Genomic DNA, 24,571 nt, shown 5'->3' with positions numbered 1-24,571 from the left:
ATGTGAGAAAGGATAAAATAAAATTAAAAAAAGAAAGAAGTCAGGAAAATAATTTCATTCATAGTAGCATCAAAAATACCTACAAATAAACTTAATGAAGGAAATGAAAGACCTCCACACTGAAATCACTAAAGAAAGAAATCAAAGAAGACATCAGAAAATTTAAGAATCTGCCATGGTCACAGAATCAATATCATGAAAATGGCTGTACTTCTGAAAGCTATCTACATGTTCAATGCAATCCACATCAAAATTCCAATAACATTCTTCACAGAGACTGAAAAATCAACCTTAAATTTCATATGGAAGTGCAAAAGACCTTGACAATCCAAGGCAATACTGAGCAAAAAGAACAAAGCTGGAACTACCACAATGCCTGACTTCAAACTATACTACAGAGTCATAATAATAAAAACAGCAAGGTACTGGCACAAAAACAGAGATGAAGACCAGTGGAAAAGACTAGAAGATGCAGACACCAACTCATGCCGTTGCAGTCATTTGATTTTTGACAAAGGAGCTCAAAACATATGTTGGAGAAAAGATAGCCTCTTCAATGAATAGTGCTGGGAAAAACTGGATATTCACATGTAGGAGACTGAAATTAAATCTCAGTCTATCACTTTGTACTAGTATTAATTCAAAGTGGATCAAAGATCTTAACGTAATGCCTGAAGCTTAGAAACCATTACAAGAAAGAATATGGAACATACAAGAAAAACTTCCTTCATAGAACTGCAATAACTCGGCAAATAAGAGAAATGATTGACAAATGGCATTACATTAAAGTAAAAAGCATCTGCACAGCAAAGGAAACAGTCACTAGACTAAAGAGACAGCCTACACTATGGCAAAAACTTTTACCAGCTATATATCTGTCAAGAGTAAGTAACCAGAATATCGAGGGAGTTTTAACACCTAATCTCCTAAAGAATCAACAACTCCATTAATAAGTGGGAAAGTGAACTGGACAATTCTCGGAAGAAGTCCAAATGGCCACTAAATATATGAAGAAATGATTGACATCCGTGGCCATAAAGGAAATGCAAATCAACAAATTGTGATTTCACCCCACTCCAGTCACAATGGCTAACATCATGAATACAAATAACCAAAATGCTGGCAAGTGTGCAGGGGAAATGGAACCTTTATCTACAGTTGGTGGTAATGTAAATTATTCATTGTATGAATTTTTCTCCAGATAGGGAGATGGTGCCTTATTCTCATGTATTAGTGGAGAAAGAGGAAGATAGCATTTGTAGCCTTGCAAAGCTTTGCTATATTTCAAATTAAGATTATGCCTTGCATCTCTACCTCATAAAAGCCGTGCCCTGTACGTAAATCTCTTAAGAGCAATCACGCATTCTGCAATCCACTTTTAACTATGACTGAAGAAACTTAAATGTTTTAATAACTCCCACTGCAAGTTTAACATTTGTTTATTCCCCTCAAGCAACAGCTGGACTTTTTTAAGTCATACTTATGACACAATTAATTTATATTCATATAGACATTATAAATACAAAGGTTCCAAAGACTTAACCTTCTTTCCCCAAATTAGGCACAGTATTCATCCAAGTTGACTCTGGAGTAGCTGTCTCTGCTTTCAAGAACTAGTTGAGCTTAAAATATTTTATGTGTGAGATGTTATCTTAAAATCATTTAAATAAACCTTCCTAATTTGTATGAAGAATCTGGGGCCTTGATTGACTCAGCAAATTACCTAGTTGCAACTAGTTGCTTTGAAGCACATTTTCAGATTCCCAGGCCAGTACTATTTCTGCTACCTAATCCAGAGTGACTTATGCTGGAGACAGCTCTTTAAATAACAGGTAGGTGGGTACAGGAGACATCTAAAATTCCTGGGAATGGTAAAGCCAGGAGAAGAACCATGCAGAGTTAAAGAAAGGGCAAAAAATTCCAGAACAAGAAATCAAAGAGTAAAAGGCATTTGCACATGAAAACTGGGTTTAGTCTTAGAATAATTTGTTTAGAATATATATGTACAGTGGAGTTTTGAGAAAGAAAAAGAAAAAGCTTGGTTTTGTGGCAAGATGAAAGGGGTTTTGTTTGAAATTTAGGTGCTCATCAGTACAACTGATTCCCAGTGCTCTTTGTAAAATATTCTTATATCTCAGTGAGAGAGTTTCCCTAACCACTCTCATGATAACTTTTGAAGCTTGTAATGGTACATAGCTAATTACCATTGTTTGTCTCTGCATAAACCTGTCTCATTTTTGTTCTTTGTGAACTCCCCAAACAGGAAGAGTTTTCTGTTTTGAATTGCTTTTGTGAAAGTCAATCAATTCCAGCAGTTAAAAAGTGCTGGCTTCATACAGTATGGCATTTAACATAGTCTTTCTATTTAAAGTAAATTTGGAAATATATAATTCCACAGACTTTAAGGAAAACATGCTTGTCAACTGTTAAAACAAAACTATGACATTGGTGTCAGAACAAGTGTCATTCATAATAGCTATACATCTGAAGTGAAAACTAAAAGAATTAAAAGCCATTTCATTTTGGTTCTGGACAATCTTTACCAGAAAAATTGAAACTGATTATGTTTCTCTGTAGAAATTTTCTCTCCCCTTGTGTTCTATTTATTTTCCCTGGCCACTGCAAAGTACCAGAACCTATGATCCTTTCCACTAGTGTTTCAACTAATAATCAGGCATGATTCTCAAGCATTCTTCATGCTAGCCTCCCACCTGTCATGATATTATAGAAAAGGCAAACATGCTGGCATTAGTTTTTATTTGTAAGACAAATTTCTAAGTTATAAGGTCTAATGTTTACTTGAATCAATTAAATTATCTGGATAAGCCATTGGGAAAAATATTTGGCCAGTTTGATTTGGACAAGGGTATACCAAGGTAGTAGACTGCCACAAAATCATTCTATGCAAAAAAAAAAAAATCTCACTTTGAGTTTCCTTGCTGTATTTTTTCCTAGTTGCTCTCTCATGTGGAAATGTCAAAGTTCTTCCAGAAATTAAAGTGAATGGCCTGGAGCAATCAGTCAGTGGTGACTGAATTCATACTATGTGGTCTGTCTGGATCATCAGAACTCCAGATCTTCTAATTCCTGTTTTTCTCCACAGTCTATGCAGCCACTGTGCTGGGGAACCTCCTTATTGTGCTCACCGTCATGTTGGAGCCATGCCTTCACTCCCCCATGTACTTTCTTCTGGGCAATCTCTCCTTCATTGACATGTCTCTGGCCTTATTTGCCACACCCAAAATGATTGCAGACTTCTTTAGAAAGCACAGAGCTATCTCTTTTGAAGGTTGTATAACCCAGATATTCTTCCTACATCTCTTGGGAGGTGCTGAGATTGTACTACTGATCTCCATGTCTTTTGATAGGTGTGTGGCTATATGTAAGCCTCTACATTATTTAACCATCATGAACTAGAGAATGTGCGTTGGTTTTGTGATACTTTCTTGGATTGTGGGCATCTTCCATGCTCTGAGTCAGTTAGCATTTACAGTGAATCTGCCCTTCTGTGGACCCAATGAAGTAAACAGCTTCTTTTGTGACCTTCCTTTAGTAATTAAACTTGCCTGTGTAGACACCTACATTCTGGGGGTGTTCATGATCTCCACAAGTGGCATGATTGCCCTGGTGTGCTTCATCCTCTTAGTGATCTCCTATACTGTCATTCTAGTCACCATTCGGCAGCATTCCTCTGGGGCGTCCACCAAAGCCCTTTCCACTTGCAGTGCCCACTTCACTGTTGTAACCCTTTTTTTTGGTCCATGCATTTTCATCTACATATGGCCTTTCACAAATTTCCCAGTAGACAAAGTTCTCTCTGTATTTTATACTATATTCACTCCCCTCTTAAATCCAGTGATCTATACTTTTAGAAATAAAAATGTTAAGAATTCCATGAGGAAACTCAGAAACCATATCTTTAAGTCTAGAAAACTTGATCATACCTCTTGAAATGAAACATTTATTCAGAATTTATCCTCCTTATTCAATTGGTCAACAATCAAATGTGAAACCATTCAAGAAATCAATTAGTTCATGGCAGAACTTTTTATGTAATCATCCTCAGCCATCACTGAATTCTGGTAACATTCACGTAACATTTACTAAACAGTGTTAACAAACTCAGTCAACATTTCAATGTGCAAGGAACTATGTTTTAGAATATTCAACTTTTGTCAGATTTAAGTACTTGATCATTAATTTCCTTGAGACATTCACATGTGTTAAGAAAGACTACATTCTCTCCCAGCCTTTTTTAATAGTCTAAGAAAATAGGTACTTGTGAAAATACCAATACCTGGTATAGAACCCTGCAAATCCAAGTAACAGTAGGATTTTCATAGCTGACAGAATGTTGATGAACAACTTTTTGATTCAAATCAGAAAGAAATAGGGAGTTTTGGGTGAGTAAAATTGTTTGCTATTTATTTTGTTTATAACTCATGTTCAACAAGAGTGAGAATATATCTTATCGGTATTCAGTCCCTACACTCCCTAGAGTGGATTCATTAGCTTTAAAACAGTACAATAAAACTCCAGGAAAATTCTTTTTGTCTTATATATTAAAGAGTTAAAAGATCCTAGCATACAACAAATCCCATCCATTGTTCTTTTCTACAAAAGATGAAACTAAGACCCAAGGATATGGTAGCTTTTCTAAGGCCGTCCTATTTAGAGAGAGCATTAGGTTTTTCTCTAACAAACATGGTTATTTATTTATTTTTTAAGCAGTGATGAGTAATTTTGATACCATGTTTACAGTGTCATTTTTGTAATTCAAAGTCACCTTATAAAAAGCTAGGTCCTAGAAAGTCTAGCCATTCTCCTTCTGGCTAAACACAGTGTTTGACTTATGGACCCTGTGAACAGTGAAACAGTGGTCCCTCAATGTTTTGATATAACTAATAGCTGAAATTTTTAGAAAATAATAACCAACTACTCAAGTCTACTTATTTTATAGTTCATGAAATTGAAAACCAAGGAATAATGTTACTTTCCAAAGTTCACACAAAGTTACCTTGTCTTTCTCTTTTTCTTCTCTTTCTCTTTCTCCCTTTTTCTATTGAACTAGGGCCAGATTGTCTTCAAGAGAATTTTGATCATTATTGTTTTGAGAGCTATGTATATGAGAAATGCTTAACTCATAAAACCTAACTATTGTAACCATGGATAATTAGCCAATTGCCTGGTATTGTCAAAGTTTGCATGTTATTTTTTGTAATATTGTCCTGCCCTGAGTATAGATGAAAATATATAGACATAAAGGTGACTGATAGAAATATTTTAAGGAGTCAAATAGAATAATCAATCATTAGATGAATGTATGAGCAGAAAGATGGATGTGTAGATGGGTGGGTGGATGTATATAAGTAGATGGGTAGGTAGGTAAATGGAAGGATAGATATATGATAAATAGACATATATTTACCTATCATAAAGAAATTAATATATTGGTTACTACATTGATACAATAGTCTCTATCAGTATGTTGAACCTGTCCTAGTTGTATATTACAATTGTTGCAAAAGTTATTGGATTTGATAGAGTTAAAAATAAATTATCTTAATTTTATTTCATATTATAAGTAAATACAGTTTAATTTATGAATGTGTTTAATGGTTTCTGAGATATTAACTATTGAATTAATGTTAATGTAAAAAATAGTAAAACTATTTATATGACTCTCTGAATATTATAAACCTACTCTGTCATCCTCTATTCTGTTAATCAGACCAAGTCTCTAAGTTAAATTCTTTTTATTTCATTTTAATCAATAGCATATTGTTAGGTGACTAGGGTACTGACTGCTGCATATTTTTTCTATGCTTGTTTTGCACCTTTTTAGAATCCTAGTATATACACTGATTATATATCATCATATAATTATACACTACAAATCTATATTATATACACCACACCACTAGAATTATAGCTAAATAAATGTCACAGGCTATACAATATGAAAATTCACATGTGTTTGAAAATAAAATTGTAGGTTCTAAGTTTTAGAAATAGGAAAAATGTGACATTAATAAATTAAGTCCAGACAGACAGGTCATGTAAGTACCAACCTAAAAAAATTTGAGTGAAGGGATATCTGAGTCCTATTCTGATCCCTTCACTGTCAGGATTACCCTCTCAGTCACTTCTGGCATTCAGTCTTTCATTGTGATAGCCATAGAAAGGCAACCTAACACTAGAGTTAAAAATTCTTCGTAAAGGATGAAACTAACAACTCAAGATTGAACCTAATTTTATGATACGATGTTTTCCCACCTAAGAGCCATTACCTTAATCAAAACTGTACGTAGTATAGTCATATTGAGTCATTTAAATTCTTTATTGAAATTTTCTTCTTTAGTTAGTCTTTTCTGTTCTGTATTCTTTACTGGGCTTAAATTATTTCTAACTTGATCTCTAATGCAGTCTAAAAAGAAATCAAGATAAATATAGAGAAATGAGAAATACCCAACAATCATTATTCAAAAAAGTGTACAACATGCAAAGCAAGGATGGAGATTTGTCTCAGACTGGATGAACTTTGAGCTCTGACTTTTCAGCACCAAACCAGAGCCTGGCATCAAAGTCCCTTTTTTCCCTATTTCTCTCCCTACTGCAAATTCACTACTTCTTATTAAAGAAGTGCCTTGCCCTGCTTATCTTAAAGCTGAAAGAAGAGTCAGCAAAGTGATCACCCATCTTAGGTATAGCTGACTGCTTGTGAAACTTCTTTGTAGAAAATGTGACAAAGAAAAAATTAGTTTTACATGCCATTGCTTCTGGTCACTTCTCAATTTGTTCCACTCTTCATCCAAAAAATCTATTTATAAAATGATATTACAGTATTTGTTTTAAAAGTTCTCAATGAAGAAGACATAGAGACACACACCTCTAATGCCAACAATAGGGAGGCTAAGGAAGAAGGATCACATATTCCAGGACAGACTGAGCTACATAGTGAGTTAAGAGGCTTGCCTGAATTACATAGTGAGAACCCTTCCCCCAAAAAACACCTCAATGACTTTTAAAACTAAGACAAGGCTTTATTGTATTTCTTTTCAAGATTTAATATAAAACTTACTGCTTCAAAGGAAGTATCTTAAAGTATTTTTACTTTTTTCAGAGCCAATAAAGAACTCCTAAGTCTGTGTCTTTTCTTATGATTGGCAAGCATTTTGAGAGTAACTTTGCCCTTGCTTGTTTTTGTCATTATGCTATCGTAGCTCAAGTGTTTGGTTCTGTTCTCTTTTGGTTTTAGTGATGGCCTCAATATTTAAAATGGTGATGTATACTTTTGATAATTGCTCTTGAAATAGTTATCTTTTGTGACATAAGTATCTTTTTAGTGTTCTCTTAATTGCTATTCCACTAATACTTGAATATAGGATGTGATAGTAATCATAGATATGATGTGGTCATGAGACAGGCTAAAATCAGGAAAAGTTCTGGACTCTTAGAAAATATATAACTTAATATTATATTTCAGGTTGGACATTCCTCTTTCTCTGATACTTCTTTTCAATTGCAAATGTGTGTGGGTTACTCACACCCCAGCTCAGGGACAACTCAATTTACCCTCACTTAGCCCAGGGTCCACGTATGCCCTTCCCCACTCATTGATTAATGGTTGGGAATCACCAGGTTCTTCCCTTTACATAGGTTATCATAGGTATCAAAATCACCTGGAAAACAGAAAGACAATGTCTTTGTTTGGAGTTTCTACCTGGTCCCACCATGACCCTTTTTGTATTTCCCCTCCCTAACTTTTAGTAAACCCCATTTACACCCACATGACCTGTCATGGATTTTTCCACGTGGGAAAAAAGAATGTGGAAATCTTCTGATCACAGTCTACCATTAACAGTTAGAACTAGAGAGACAGCTTAAATGTCCTTGTCAAATTCAACTAGTAACATGGGATCTTATGCCGATCTCTAATTGGAGTAGATCCTCTCTGCGGTCCATTCATTCTGTACTGATCTAGTGTGCTGGACTTCTGATTTTCAATTCATTTGGTCCCATAGTATTTTAAGAATAAATTGTCCTAAATTCCAGTTGCCAAGAGGGGAACTGAGATGGCCAGGAATTCATATAAGAGGAAAGAAACTCAAGTCTTTGCTTTCATTTCCTATGTGGGGAACAGGAAATGTTTCTCTCTCTCTTTCTCGCCCCCTCCCCCATTTGTCTATACTTTATACTGTTATAACAAAATAGAAGGAAGGAAGGAAGGAAGGAAGGAAGGAAAGAAGGAAGGAAGGAAAGAAGAAAATAAAGGAGGTAAAGAGATATTTTCTAGCTTTTGTTATGCATTCAGTGTTAAAATGACCCATGACTCTTTGTTTTCTAACACAAAGGTTAGATTGATATATAAATATATTGAGATGTGTTACACATCCTGTGTCATGCTAGTGAAGTGTATTAACTAAGTAGGAAACAAACTGACTTCCTCATTCTGTGAGTAAAAGTCATAGGTGGAGTGGCTCAAGCAATAAGAGCACCTGCCTAGCAAGCATTAGGCCCTGAGTTCAAACCCGAGTCATAAACAAAAGGCATAAGTAAAGGACCCTGGGTTTATATCCCTCAAATTATCCTGGAGACCTTGAAGGTCCATCAACCACATGTCTGATCAATGACAGTTTGTGAGAAAATACCCTGTGAAACTTCTGTGGAGGCAGGACAACAAATTTCTCTAGGGTGAAAATTGAACTATAATCACATTTAATATTTCATAACTGATATCTACCAAACTCTGATACAAATGCTTAATTAAATGTATATTTATTGTCATCTTTTAATCAATTAAATTCATATGTTTGACATTAATTATTTAATTTTGTAACAATTCTATGAACAGTATATCATTATCATCATAGTTTTGCCCATTCAGAAATTGAGAAAATGGTTAAGTGATTTGACTAACACCATACCATTAATAAATAAATTGTGAAGCCAGCATTTAATCTAAGCTTTCCTTCCTGCTTCCCTCTCTTCCTTTCTTCTTTCCTTTTTATGCTTGTAATGTTTTCAGTATATAATATAGTTCTATGTTAAAGAAATCACAGGAATATGAAAAGATCTGCTTTGTTTCCACCATATATGCACACACACAAACACATGCATACACATAAGCACATGCATACACCCAGTTAATTTGTGTCATAATAACTGGGGCTTCTTTAATAAAATATAAACAGATTCAAATATATATTCATTCTTTTATCTCCTTGAATATGATAAAATCTTAATATATACATGTATAAAAATCTCATAATCCATTATTTTGTACAATTAATATATGCTAATGAAAATTAATGGAAAAATACTTATGCCTCCTTGTTATTTCAAATTCTTCTTATATTTAGAAACTATTTTTTTTTACTTAGTAGTATCAAGGAGAGCTATTTATAGCAGTACACAGACTCATTTCTTTTTTTCATTTTGTATCTAATTTAATACAACTTAACATATTTATTGATAGATGATAAAGTATTCTATTTAGCCTATTAAATCAATACTATGAATAATATTAAATAAATAACATTTGCTATACATGCAAGCATATTTATAAGATATATACTCTGTAATAGGATTTTGTTTCAAAAGATATGTTCATGTGTAAGAATCAAGAATATGATAGTGCTTATTTATTCATAATTGCACCATAAAAGGATCAAATCTAACAGTTGACATAATGTATATTAGAGTCCTTTTTCTTGAATGCCCCAAGCCCAGAAGCCGTCCTTCTACAATGGAAGTCTGGTAATATAACTGCTCTATATCTACCTTTCATATGCCATGCATTATAAAGATTGAGTACTAGCACATTTGGTTCTCTTGACCCTTATCTCTGCCTAAATTTTAAGCTTCATGTATTACACAAGCAGCATTTCTTTTCTCTAAAGTGAACAATGAGCTCCATTTCTCAGCATACACTATATTGGCTTATACTTCTGTTTTTTTCCTAAAATGCCCTCACCCCACCCCTGTCTTCCTAGAATCATGCTATTCCTGTTAAAACTCATTTATACTATCACTACACTCTGTTAAATTTATTAACTTCCTTTTATATCTAGCACAATTAGACAATCCCTCCTCTGTGCTCCAAAACTAACCTGCAGATGACTTATTATTGCACCTCATCTAATTTTCAATAAGTGTTCATTGAGTATCTGTGTGTGCTAAGCATTGCAACTTGTAGGAGATAGGGAGTAATATGACATCTAGTTTCTCCCTCCTGGAATTATATTGTAAAGGGGGAATTAACTGCATTGATAAATAATAGCATAATCATTTCTAATTAGATATAGTGAGCACTGTGAGGAAGATATATGGAAGAAAAGAATATATGCTTCCATATGAATTTCAGGATTTTTTCTATTTCTGTCAAGAATGTCATTGAAATGTTGGTGGAGAAAGCATTGAATTTCCATATCACCTCAGGTTATTATGTTTTAACCATATTTATTGAATACGGGAGTTCTTTCCACCTTTTAGTGTTTTCTTTCATTTATTTCCTCAGAGTTTCATAGTTTTCATTGTAGAGGCCTTTCACCTTCTTGGTTGAGTTTATTTGTAGGATTTTTTTTGTAGCTATTATGAGTGGACTTGTTTTCCTGATTCCTTTTTCAGCATGTTTGTTATTGGCATATAGAAAAGCTACTGATTTTTGTATGTTGATTTGTATCTTGCTACTTGGCTCAAAGTGTTTATCAGATCAAAGAGTTGTCTGGTGGACTCTTCAGGACTGAAGCATAGGATCTATCATCTGAAAATAATAATTTGACTTCTTCCTTTCCTACTTGTATCCCTTTTATTTCTTTCTTTTGCCTTATTGCCCTGGATAAAAAGGCATGCACTTCAGAAAGACAAACATAATTGGTTTTCTCTCATGTATGGAACCTAGATTTTAAAAAAGACGTCAAAGAAGAAGGGGGGTTATTTGAGGGGAGGATGGACTTGCTGGATTGGGGAATCTGACAAGAGAGGTTGATAGGGGTGAATATCATCAAAATACGTAGTATTCATGTATGAAAATGTCATAATGAAACTCGTTATTTTGTATTACTAATTAAAAATTTAAATAGAAAAGGAAAAATAATGCCGGAGACTCCATAATTGGTGTGGTCATTGGGAGACTTTTTGGAGAAACTGCATCAAGTTTAGTCCTAAGGAATAGGTAGGACATGGGAAAGGTGAGCAAGTAGGGATGGAAGATATTTTCAAGCAGATATAAGAGCCCCAAAAGAGTGGAACCTGGCACATTGGAGAAAAAAGAAAAGTTAGTGCTCAAGGGACAGGGAAATGCAAACTACAGCAGAGGAGGCAACCAGGATCCTGATATATATTGCCATAACCTTTGTTATATATTTCTCGACCCCACAGGTATCATTTCTGTGATCCACATTCCTATCTCATTATAAACTTTTAATAATAAATGTTTGAGAAGAAGTAAATACATAACCCAACCAATAGTGAATATAGAATGTTGAAACTAGCAGCAAGAATGTTAATTCACCTTTGGAGAAACAAGTGCTGAGCAATGCATGCCTCATGAGGGACATGCTCTGTAATCTCTCCTGCTCCCTTCCAGGTGCTTTACCTTAATGTAAGACATTAACTGCCACCTCATCCTACCCAGTGAAAATGCAACAACCTTCCGTGCAGGGGAGCAGACATATGTAAGCCAAAAAGATTATTTCAGGGTATGGGAGGATGAGAGATTCTGGGAAATGACCTCAAGGTGCAAAAAGCCTAGAAGAGAAGAGAATAAGAGGAAAAGGGGAATCCAGAAACTACTGGAATAACAATAGCCTCAAATCAGCTCTCTGTCTAATCCCAGTTTCAGCATACAGGGTAAACAAGCAAATTCAGTGATATATAAGGACATGGAAAAAGACAAGACCTGGAATAAATTTTCTTCTATAGATACAATATAGCCAAACACACACTGCTTTTCCAACAGAAGGAAATACATAAATAAGACAAAAGATTTTGCTCCAATCACCTGAGAAGTTTGTAAAATTTCTGTTCTTACAACAGAACTGGATAAAAGTTGGCTGGTTGGTTAAATGTAAATGGTCTGCCCTCATTTACTCAATGTTTCTCTGTTATCTGTAGAATTTATCTTATTTCTTTATGATAGTGACCATATCCTAATAGCATAGTCTTTCTTTCCACTACTTCTAACAGAATTTTTGGTTATTTTTTTGAGCTAGCGTCTCACTATGTAGCCAACACTGGTCTCTAACTCATTCTCCTCCTGCACGAACTTCCTGAGTGCTGGGATGACAAGCATGAAACAGCACACCTAGAAAGCTTAATATTTTCTTGTGTAGAATTAGTAAAGTACATGTAGTTCCTGAATTTACTGAGCATTTTATCTTTCTCTGCCTTTGTTTATGCAGTTCCTTCCCTGGCATTCAAATCTCAGATCAGTATTCAATCTGAGAAGCAATCTCTGACTTTGCCAGCTGCATTTCTCTGTGCATGTATCTAGGCCTTCACATCACCACATACAAATTTACACTGTGGCAATCTGATGCTACATTGCAATTATCTTTCTGCTTATTATAATTTTATAAAGATATAGGTATTTTTATTAAGTGTGATATATCTCCATTCGTATCTTCATTTCCCAGGACAGCGTGTTTCCTGCTGTGTAAAGACATAAAACACAGGTGTTGAATTTCCTGGAAAGAGACTAAAATTCCACTCATTGGACAAAGGTGGAAAAACCTACTTAAGACAATGTCATCCCGTCCCTACTAATTCTGAAATATTTTTTGTAGACACAAATCCTGCCCTCCAGTTAGAGGTATCTTTGGAAGAACTAATGCTCTTAAATGTATAATGTTATGCCAATGATTAAGCATGTTTCTGGCCTGTAACCCTAGCTACTTAGGAGGCTGAGATCAGGAAGATCACTGTTCAAGGCCAGCAAGGGCAAAAAGTTTGCAAGACCTCATCTCAACCAAGAGCTGGGCACAGTGGTGCACACTTATCATCCCAAACTATGTGGGAGGCTGAGAATGGGAGGATTGCAGTTCCAGGACATGCTGGGGCGGGAGGAACAGTTTGTCAGATCCTATCTCAACAGAAAAAACATGGTGGCACAAACCTGTAATTCCAACCATAGTGGGAAGCTTTAAATAAGGATGGTCACAATCTAAGCCACTTTGGGCAGATAGCAAGATCCTATCTCTATAATAACCAGAGAATGTAAATCTTCCTGGAAGCAGGAAGCATAAAAAAAGAAGAAAATAAAAGAATAGATTTTTATATACCGATCTGGCTTAAAATCTCATATAAGAATAATTTACATTACTGTTTTCTAGTGATTTAATGAAGAGTATTTTTGTTTAGAATGTGTCAGGAAAAGACTGGATTTTACAAAATTAGGGTTCATTTGAAAGAAAAGTTTTAGATATCATGGTAGAAAGGACTTACTATAAACATTAAATTACTCATCCAGGGTCACAGTCTGCTGGAGTAATATACGTAAAGGTAGTGTCCAGGTACAAGAAGAACGGAGAGATGAATTGTCTGCTGCCTGCTCCATCTGAAAGCTCAGTGCTAGCTTGGAATTCTGGATGAATGTGGGTGAGTTTATATTTGTCTCATTTTTTAAGAAAAATCATAATCTGTATTTTCAAGAAAAATCATGAATTACAAACACAGATTTCTCCCTATCTAATTTTAAATTTATAATGATGCCATTATAAATCTTCAAGGGAACACAAAATGTATTGGGAATACGGGACATTTGCAGACTGCAGTCTGCCAACTTGCAAACTCTGCTTCAGAGATGATGAGAAAACGAGAATAAAGGCATTAATAATTTGCTCCAAACCACAAGCCTGCCAAGGCATAGAGCTGAGTCACCCAGGTGCCCTGGCCTCACAGACGGCACTCTCTGAGAGCTCTTCATGGCATGTGCAAATGTGTAAGTGCATATGTATTGTATACCCCTTTGGAAATTTAGAGGACCCCAAGTTCTCTCCTACAAATAACCTCAAACATACAAAAATATATAGAGGCACAAAGACAGCAATTATACTAAAATACACTTATCAAAGTATTTTAAGTTGTGATATAGTAATATGTGTGCTTTTTTAAACATTGCAGAAGACCTAGAATTGTTTTTAGAAACAATTCTAAAATTGTTTTTAAATAATGGTGATCACTAAGAATGTTTTTAGATTTCTGTACCTTTCCATGGTATAAAAATATATGTGATGATAAAAATCACAAGTACTGATTGATAATGCTCTCTGAGTTTGTAATTGAAAGAAGTGGTACTTTTCAATTAGGGACCAGAAAAAATGGATATAATCATTCCTCAGTTCACAGACCTGAATTCTCTTCATAGTCCTCTTGAAAGTCTGTGATGCACTCCACACTTTCACATGCTCGTATTTATTTTTATTTAAATTTTATAAACACGGAAGCTATACATATTTATGGAATACTATTTAATGTTTTGCTACATGTATACATTGAGTAACATTTAAATTTGGATAATCAGGTAACATTTATCATTTTTATCATGAAAACATTCAAATTCTTTTCTTCTAGTTTTTTGAAATGCATGTTACTTTATCATTACATCGTCTCATTACTCCTTAAAGGACATGAGAACCTCTAACCCTTATCTATGACTTAATACCCATTAATCAGCTTTTCTTCTTCTGTCCCTCTCTCCTAGTCTGTTATGTGGAAAATGAGTTGCACATGAGGAATCATGAGAGAAAAACTAGGAAGGCTGGCTGCAATACTAGACTGTGTACTTAATAGTACTAGTAGATAGTACACAGTAGACTATGTACTGCTCTGGGCAGAAAAATGGTTAAGGTAGAAATGTACTTTTCCTCATTTCCATTCTTCAGAAAATTTATTATTTTTGTTTTTAAATATAAAGCACTTATCCTGAAATGTGAATTTTCAGTTCAACAATTATTTGAATATGGTCCACAGAGATGGCAGCAGATATGGAGACATAAAATATAAATAGATAGATAGACAAGTAGAGATGTAGATATGGATATGTACATAGCTATAGAGATAGAGATAGAGAGATATTTAGAAATAGGACTCTTCCTTTATTGTATGGGTGGCAAATGAGAAGAAGAGACAGAATCCAAGTTGTGAATGTATTAATAGCTAAGTACTCTACTACATCCATTTTTGTTCTCTACTCCCCCCAGCTCTTCTCCTTGAACCTCTGATTCACTCCCTTCTTTGATGACAAAAACTCTATAGCAAAGGACCTGCAGGGTAGCCTGAAGAAGACCTAAAAGTGTTGAAGTGGTGCGAGCCATCTTCAGATACTGGGATGTGTAACATGTTGATGAATGGTAATCCAATACACTGCCTCAGTGCAGCAATCTTAAGGAGATCAGCGAGCAAGGCTGGAAGGGTGCAGATCAGGGTTTAATGCAGTCCCTAGGAAATTCCTAGGTAGAGATTACGTATCATTCTCCAGCTTTAGGAATTTATTTGCCAAATGAAATGTCTAACTTGAGTCTATAATTTTATGGTTCTAGATTGAACAACTTATTAAATATTACTTTCCACCATGTTTCCAAACAAATAATTCATTTATATTTTCATAAATCTAGACAGTCTTTCTGCTGAAAGTTGAAACTTGTTTATTAATGTGCTTTATATAAAGTAAATAAGTCAGCATTCATTTCCCAGTTAAAAGTTTTAATAAATCAGATTATAGAAGAATTTGAAGCATTCAAATTATTACCTTTTTGATGATTGTGCTGGGGGTACATCACGGCATTTACAAAAGTTCTTGCAATATATCATAGTTGAATTCACCCACTCCATCATTTTCCTTTATTCCCCTCCCTCCATTCCTGGAAATTTCAACTGGTCTCATTTTTCAAATTTCATACATGTATACATAGTATTTGCACAATATCCACTCTTCTACACCATTTCCCAATATCCTCCTCTCCTCCCACTGGTACCAACCTACAGACAGGACCTGTTCTGCTCCCTTGTTCTCTGATTTTATTTTTAAAAAAGTTCAAAATCCACCTTTTGAATAAGTAAAAGATGAGAGATGAAACACACACATCATCCTTTAGACTTCTTAACCACGTTTATTTCAAGGCACTTAACTTTTTAAAAAGGCAGTGTCCTAGTGGACATAGTGTAATTATTATCTTGCCCTTTCATGCCATCTTGGGATATGCTTCAATTTAAAATAAGAAGCTATACTTCTTCTTTAGAAAATACAGGCACACAAATGACAACATTAACCAGAGAAATACATCAAAAACTCTCAATAATTGCACAGGTCCAACATAACATTAGGTAAATTAATAACAGATTCTATTGTCATATAAAACTATGCCATTCATGATTAAGTAAGCACCTCCAGTTCCATTCCAGTGACTACAGTTTTTGACATATACATCCCAACAGCTATGATAATGATATATTATTGGTTGATAATTGTTAAACCTTTAATGAATACCAAACACTGCTAAATATGTTACTGAGTTTTAATTCAATTTCTATAACATCAATAGTGGTTAAATACTATTACTAGGTTGTATAGATGAAGAAACTGAACATTATAAAACTAGTTTATTAAGAACATTATAAAAGACAAATTTTACAAGAAGAAAGTAATGGGACTGGAATTCAGGCCTACAGCAGACTGGTACTACATAATTGCAGGATTATGTCTCTTGACAGAAACAGATTGTGAACTTCAGTAAATCGACACTTCAGAGCTCAGGTTCATATTTTAAAGCAAAGATAATAACTTTTGCTGAAGAATGGGAATGAGGCAAAAGTGCCTTTCCCTATGAACATTTTTGTTTGACTAACTTGAGACAATAAAGAGGAGTTTATGATTTGGTTAAAAATAAACTAGGTTTCAAACTAAATGTGTGCCTTTGTTCATAACTCTAATATTACATTGCCTCATAAAATTCAGTACATTATTAAATTTCAGTTGTAAAACATTTGCCTTGGAAGTTTCTAACGTTGAAGTTGTTGAGATCTTAAAGATCTAATGTAAGTGTAATAAATTGTAAATGCCATTTCTTTCTTTACAGGGTAAAGGCTTGTGTTTTTGTCAACATACTCACCATCTAAATCCCTGATGACAGTTGGCTCCAAGAAATCTTTTCATAACAGTCAATTCAAAGAGACACCATGTATTAATATTAATAATATTAACATTAATAAATATTATAAATTAATTAAATATTAATGTTATGTTAAATATTATTAGTTAATATTAATATTAGCCAATCTAACCCAGTTTTGTCACACACACACCCATTATTACTGGAAACCAGAAAATATTCTTGTTTCTCTGACATATGTCTTTACAAACTATAGTCTTAGAGACATCCCAAAATAAGAATATCAAAGATTGCTAGTGCTTTGCCCTGAATGAAGCTATTCCTCAAAAACCTAAAAATCAGACAGTTGAGGTAGACGTCCAAGAGAAAAGGAAATGATATTTTGAGAATATATTCTGTCTACTTTCCTAAAAACAGTATCAAGAAACATGGAATCTGCTTTTTATAATCTTCATATTAAATATAAAAAATGATAGATAAAACCACTCTCTCAGAATAGCACACAGAAGTTCAAGATTTAATTCCAAGATTCCACATGTCTGATCAAGAGCAATTGTCTTTGCTACTTTTAGTGATTTAGCTATAAACTGGTTCTATGAATTCTCTGACCCTTTGGTTGTTTAGCAGTTAGCAAAATGGTTGACCAGCTGATTTCAAAAAACATTTTATAATAAAACATTTATTTAACATAATCCATAATAAACCAAATTAAGGAGAATTGGAATATGTGTTTTTTTAAATTCCTATTATCTTTTCTTCCCAATAGTCATATTATATTGAAAACTGGAAGCAAAATTTATAGTGAGGCTAATAATATTTTGGAATGTTTTATTTCAAAAGTGAAAAATGTATCATGAATTTAATAGTTAAAAGCTTCAGTGCTAAATAGGTTAATCATGTCTATGATTTTCACCTGGGTTCTGAAAGCCAATCAGATTTACATAGCTTACTTTCTTTGATTTAAACTTTACAAATTATCATTTGATTGATTACTTGGTATTAAATTATCAAGTGATGGTGGTATGCACACCTATTAAGAACCTATATTGTTAAAGTTCAAATCCTTTTAACTTCTCTCTCATGTTCAAATTTGACTTTAGAACTCAAAAAAAATTGACCTACTGAATCAAAATTGTTCAATGTCATTCAAAAACATTTCTTCACAATATCAAATTTCCCATAAAAGTATTTCTAATGTTATGAATAAATCCTGTTATGCCCCAATCTCTTCATTAAAAATCTAAATTACAGTGGGAACAAGGCTAGGCAGCAAAATTGGATGTTCTAGGGTAGAAAATGAGAGAACCATGTTCTATCTCAGTCTTCTATAAGGGTCTTAATTTGAGATATGTGCATAGGATTCACAGATATATAAAACCCTAAATTTATATTCACAATTTTGATGATATATGTATTTTTCTGTAAATACAAGCTTTAGATTTCAACAGATTATCACATGGATCCATAATTTCAAAAGACTTTCAAGCACTGCACTTCTAGGCATACTCTCAATCCTAGCTTCTTCTTATCATAAATTCAGATGAAAATACTTGAAAGGCAGATTTTGAGTTCAATTTTCTATTGTTCTATTAACAAAACTGGAGATCTCCATTTCAGACAGATTATCCCATTCATTGCACTGGATATTGTGGAATAATTTTCCCAAAATTGAAATATTGATAGCTCAGTTTCTTGACTGATATCTTCACTTCCTTGTTTCTCAAAGTATATGTAAGTGGATTCAGAAAAGGGGTAAAGATGGTGTAGAAAACAGAGAGAATCTTGTCCACCAGGAAGTTTGTGAAAGGCCACATATAAATGAAGATGCAAGGCCCAGAGAACATTAGCACAACTATAAAATGTGCAGTACAGGTAGAAAGAGCCTTAGATGATCCTGTGGAGGAGTGATCCCTAACAGTGACAAGAACAATGATGTAGGAGGTGAGCAAAAGCAGAAAACTTACAAGAGCAATCACACCACTGGTCGAGATCATGAAGATCCCAGGAGCATATATATCTACACAAGCCAGCTGGATGACCAAAGGAAGGTCGCAAAAGAAACTATCTATAACATTGGGACCACAGAAGGGCAAATAGAGGGTGAATGCTAACTGGCTGATTGTATGCAGGAAGCCTACTGTCCAAGAAGTTACCACAAGCCCAATACAGACTTTTTGACTCATAATTGTTGAATAATGGAGAGGTTTACATATGGCAATATACCTGTCGAAAGACATGGAAATCAGCAGTACAATCTCAGTCCCAGTGAAAAGGTGCAGCAAAAAGATCTGCGAAATGCAGCCCTCAAAGGAAATGGTCTTGCGCTGAGCAAAGAAGTCCATGATCATCTTTGGTGTGGCAAAGGAGGACAGACACAGGTCAATAAGAGACAGGTTGCTGAGCAAGAAGTACATGGGAGAGTGCAGATGTGAGGTCGACAGAATGGTGAGCAAAATCAGGCAGTTGCCAAATGTGGTCATAAAATAGAAAATGGAAAATACCACAGAGAAAAATATCTGGAGCTCAGGAGAATCTGTAAGTCCAAGTAACACAAACTCAGATACTCTGGAATGGCTGGACCTGTCCATTGTCTTCAGACTCAGCTTTGTAGTCTTAAAAGGAACAAAATTACAGAGCTGGAAAAATGTGATATTTCTGTAACTACATGAAGAGGATTTATGGGATCACTTAGTAACTAGCTAGCTCACCGATTGCCTAAAATCCCTCTCAGTGAAGGTTTTTATTTTGGGACCCACTTAACAAGTGCTGTTGGATAACATTTGAGAAGAACAATCTCTTGGTTTTGGCCAGCACCATTATGAATTAACTTACATTCTTACACACTCACATGATAATGCACTTGTCTGAAAATACCTGAATTACACAATGCACATTACACAGGAAGATTACATTATTTGTGAGATGTGCTTACTAAGGCACATAAATAGAAGTAGGGTTGAAATCTCAAAGGTTTCACTTACACAAAAAATGAGATTATGTTAAATCAGTCATTGTTGAACACTATTTAACATGTTAATGATTTCAGAAGATCCACTTAATACCTTTGGAGAGTGACAAATTATTTACTTTTCAGTTTTTTAAGTTCATGAAACTATTGGTGACCAAAGCGTACTTGTAAAACATGAGAGTTTTTCTCAACTTCTATCATTTTATAATCTCAGAAATGTTTGTTCTCTAAAGAAAATATCCCTCCTTTGGTACTCTTCATGCAACCCAAATAACTTGGAATAGGGTTTGGGAGGAGATAGTTTTAGGACTCAGAATCATTTCTCAAGATTGTTTTTTCATTTATACTGCTTCCCAATGTCTATAGCTTTATTTCACATGTGATAACAATGTCTATCATATAGTCAAATTGTGGTACAAAAAGATCAAAATTGGTCCGGGTAAAAGAAAACTAATTTTGTGACAGAGTTACTCTTCCAGCCACCTAAAGCCATTTAGGCTTTTGAATATAGAAAACTTGTCTAAATTATTTGAAAATTGTCCAGGATATCAGAAAATATTTTCAGTCTATAACTAACAGAGCTGAAATCTAATATTGTTTCACTTAAGCTAATTACTTTTAAAAAAAAGATTTTATTCCACCAAAAAAATCATTTCTTGCATATAAAACTATGAGCTTCTATGTCACATTAAATTATGTGAGAATTGTCACTCTATTTTTTTAATATTTCATCTACTTTTATCATTTGAGTATTAATACATGTTATTATATCTCATCCAGTTATAAATTACCCATCTTTGAAAATGTGATTTTATTCCTTATTTTATATAAAAGTTTTCTAAGTACACTGAAAATGATTAAAGATTAAACAGGTTGGAGCAAATGCCAACAAGTGATAAATGTCAATATAGTACATTTATTTTATAGCTGACATTAATATAAGTAGAAAAGAATGAAGTCATTGTCATAAGTTCTGAGAATGAATAATAGAAAGACAATCAATAAATGAACTATTTAATGCGCATTTCCTCCATTTCCTTTCCATTAACTAATTTCCAATGATCCATCAAAATGTGCTTAAAAACAATAGTGTTGTAAAACCAAGGAGAAAGTAAAACAGAAAAAAAAGAACAAATGACATGCCTAAAACTTATTGAAGAGGAATATAACCTTGAAACAGGTGGTAAAACATGGTAAACTGTCAATTAAAAGCTGTAACCTCAGACAGAGCTGTAAAGCATGAAGAATTGCCCATTAGAGCCATGCAAAAGTTCAGAACAGAGATGAAAGGCACCATGCACAGATAAGTACCCATTCCTGCCCTTCTTTGTCTCTACTTGTAAATAAACTTTCCAAAGTAGGTCTCCCCTGCTGACCTTATCTAAACAACATTAGGTCCCTGGCTCACTACCAGCCCAATTAAACTAAACAATCTTAGGTCTCTAACTCACTAGTTAGGACAACATAACCTAAACACATTTTTGTAACCTGATGCCCTGTACTGCCTTTTAAATATCTTGTGAATCCTTTATTCAGGGCTCAGACACAGGTACATGTCTGAGCCCGCTTGCATAAAATAAAATCTGAGTTCTCCACTCCTCCGAGTGTCAGTTGGTTTCTTGTCTGACTATACTTTCACAACATCTTGGAGGCCCCAGCGAGATTCCAACTGACTAGCCCCTTGAGCCACTAGCTGGAAGCTGGGCTGCATCAGAGTAGGGAGGGACATGGACCAAATGAGGTGGTGCACCATCCGATGGTATTCTGGATCCTCCTTCACCCTGGTGGTGCTCCATCTCTCTGAGCAGTCTTGACCTGGCTTGGACTCCAAGAGGAGAAGTGGACCAACTCATCTGGCAGTCTTGTCCCAACTCGGTAAGCACCACCATGTAAAGCATGACTGGAAATCAGTCCTAAGTCAGGTCCCATCCCACTGGATGGAAGGGGAGCTTAAACCACTCCCAGGAACCTTCAAGAAGAGTTCCACATGTCTTCAGTCAGGTCCCATCCCACTGGATGGAAGGGGAGCTTAATCCAATCCCAGGAACCTCCAAGAAGAGTTCCATAGGTCAGGGACTTTTCCCAGAGGGGGGAAGGAAAACTGTTATAACTTCAGTGTGAATGTGTGCGTGTGTGAATTTGTTTAAAGCATGGGCAAAATTTAATCTGCTCCTGAAATTCCAGCTCATTTTATGCACGCTTAAGCTGACACTTTTTTCTGGCATGCTTAATTTATAAAACATTTTTGTGTGTGTATGTAAACATCTTCAAAATGGTTCTTAAGTTGCTACTATAAGGTTAATATGATACCAAAACCAGGGTATTTGTTTTAAAGATCTTTGTTGTAAACTGCTTAGGCTTTTACATTTAAATATGTAAACATCTTGAGGACAATTCTTATTACAGAGTAAGTGTAAAAGTTATTACTTTGTTCTACTGCTACCTTAAACAACAACAACAAAAAAAAACAGGTTTTCAAACTTATTTCAATCAGTTCTCACTAGGATTCAGACATTCAGGGGTTAACACTCTGGCTTAGCCCAGAAGGAAAAAAAAAGGGCTACCATCTGCATCAAAAATCTTGGAATTTAGGTAGTTAAAATGACCTTAGCATGTTTCATTCTGTTATAAATAAAATCTGGAATTTAATTCTCTCTTATAATATATGGTGTATTATCAAATGAGCTTTCTATAAATTGCTTTTGTACAAAAAATAACTTCAAGGTTGCTTTCTTAGAGGTTTACATGCAAATGTAAACCTCTAAGTTAAAAGATTTTATGAGTTATTTTCAACAAGTAACAAAAGTATATAAAAGGTATTAAGGAAATTGTTTTTCCAAAATAAATAAAGGGTTAAAAAATACTTTTAGATAAAAAGGAGCATAAAGACCAGCTCCCCAGAGGATACAAAATAAATTGTCACAAAGATGCAGAGTAAATTGTCATAAAATGACACAGCTTATAGATGGTATATAACTGATTAAGTTAACTAAAATCCAGTTACATTAAAGGTTTTATAAGGTCAAAATTTAACATACTGATGTTAAACTAAAACTTAATTCTCTAAGCTCATAATAACAAGACTACCTTAAAAATATTGTATTGGTCTAGAACATTTACAAAAAAAATTGTCTTATAATGGTTTTGTTTTGTCAAGATAACTCAGAAATTTTTGATACTACAGGTCAATCCATAAATTTGTCAAGATAATAAGAGTTTATTAAAATACACAGACACAAGAGGCAGCTAAGCACAGGGAGTACTGCACTGATATGAGGGTTAAGACAGATTTACTTATGTAAAGCCAAAGTGCACCCTCCGGATACGATAAAAATAAATAAATAAATAAATAAATAAACACTCCAAAAACAGCACTACACTGGAAGTCAAGATCTCCAGTTTTTATTAGACCCAACAGAGTGAGGATATTAGTCCTACTCCTTCCACATGGCAGGTGGAGGGAATGTTTTCCCGGATGAGCAGATTGGGCCTGTTATTTTAGAGGGGCTCCATTGACTACAGGTTTGTGGGATCCTGCTGTGTGTCATGAGACATTTGTTAATGTCAACAATCTGGCATGTGATACCTAATCAACATCTGAGCCATGGTTCTTGGCCACTGTGTTTCCTAACTCCACACGTAGTCCCCATAAATATTTGCCTGTGTTCTCTGGTGATTTTTGTCAGAGTTTTAACTACTAAGGTAACTGAGTCATATTCATTTAAGAGTTGGTTTATGTTGGGGTTAACAATGAGGACAGCCATATTAGGACTAGACCCCTCCCCCTTGCAGATGGCTCACCTTTATCATCCTGGATATATGCCAGGGACAGCTGGGCAGACAGTGACCTTCCTGGTACTTTTCCACTAGCCCCCTATATCTAGCCCAAGCCCGTATATGGCAATGGGCTCTAGAAATCTTGCTGGGGTCCCCCTCCACAGAGCTCCTGCCTAGATAATAAACCTTGTACCAGTGTTTGAGCTATATCTCTGCCTCTTCCATGACTCTTATTTTCTAACAGTTATATAAAACTTTCTAGATGACCTCACGGTCAAACAACTGTTGTCTTGCATGATTCTAATACAGTTTGTATCCTGGGCTAGTTTGTGACTGGGCTGTTTGGGTTTGCTAAAACTGTTCTTTGCCCTTACAACTGATAAAAATCTGGTTTTACTTCAAGAGCAACAACTAAACTAATATGTGTATTGACCTCTATAGTGTTATGATGCTGTTGCTGGTCCCTGTGTATTAAATATATTTATATTTTCCAAGTATATCAAGCCTTCTACATACAAAATTTAGATTAAAATGGTAACAAAAAGTTAGTGGTACTGATATACTGTACTGTTAGTTGCTAAATTGTCCATCAAAATTTTAATCATAGCTCTTTTAAGGTTTTGTCATTTCAGTTCTTATTCTCCTGGGACATTTACAATCAAGCCCATAAAAATGACTCTAATAAGTGCTTATGTGTCAACCAAGCTAGCTCTTT

At 34.6% G+C, this 24,571-nt stretch overlaps 2 protein-coding genes across 2 annotated transcripts; one reads left to right on the top strand and one right to left on the bottom strand.

Moving 5' to 3' along the window:
* The first annotated feature begins 3,003 nt into the window (after positions 1–3,003).
* LOC109681040 (olfactory receptor 4K3-like) lies at positions 3,004–3,951 on the top strand. The gene is given in 1 exon segment (XM_020155627.2): positions 3,004–3,951. A coding segment is annotated over 1 exon segment (948 nt).
* A 14,791-nt stretch (positions 3,952–18,742) lies between these two features.
* LOC109681038 (olfactory receptor 4K2-like) lies at positions 18,743–19,711 on the bottom strand. Its single transcript, XM_020155626.2, has one exon. The coding sequence runs from the start codon at positions 19,697–19,699 to the stop codon at positions 18,743–18,745; it is 957 nt and encodes a 318-aa protein (XP_020011215.2). The 5' UTR covers positions 19,700–19,711.
* Between the last annotated feature and the right edge of the window lie 4,860 nt (positions 19,712–24,571).

This window comes from Castor canadensis, chromosome 3 (assembly GCF_047511655.1).
Source record: "Castor canadensis chromosome 3, mCasCan1.hap1v2, whole genome shotgun sequence".
NCBI classification, from domain to species: Eukaryota; Metazoa; Chordata; class Mammalia; order Rodentia; family Castoridae; genus Castor; species Castor canadensis.
This window is presented reverse-complemented; position numbering and strand designations above follow the sequence as displayed.

Bases quoted from the DNA above. Each gene is read 5' to 3' on its own strand.
- LOC109681038 (XM_020155626.2), bottom strand. From the start codon at position 19,699: ATGGACAGGTCCAGCCATTCCAGAGTATCTGAGTTTGTGTTACTTGGA.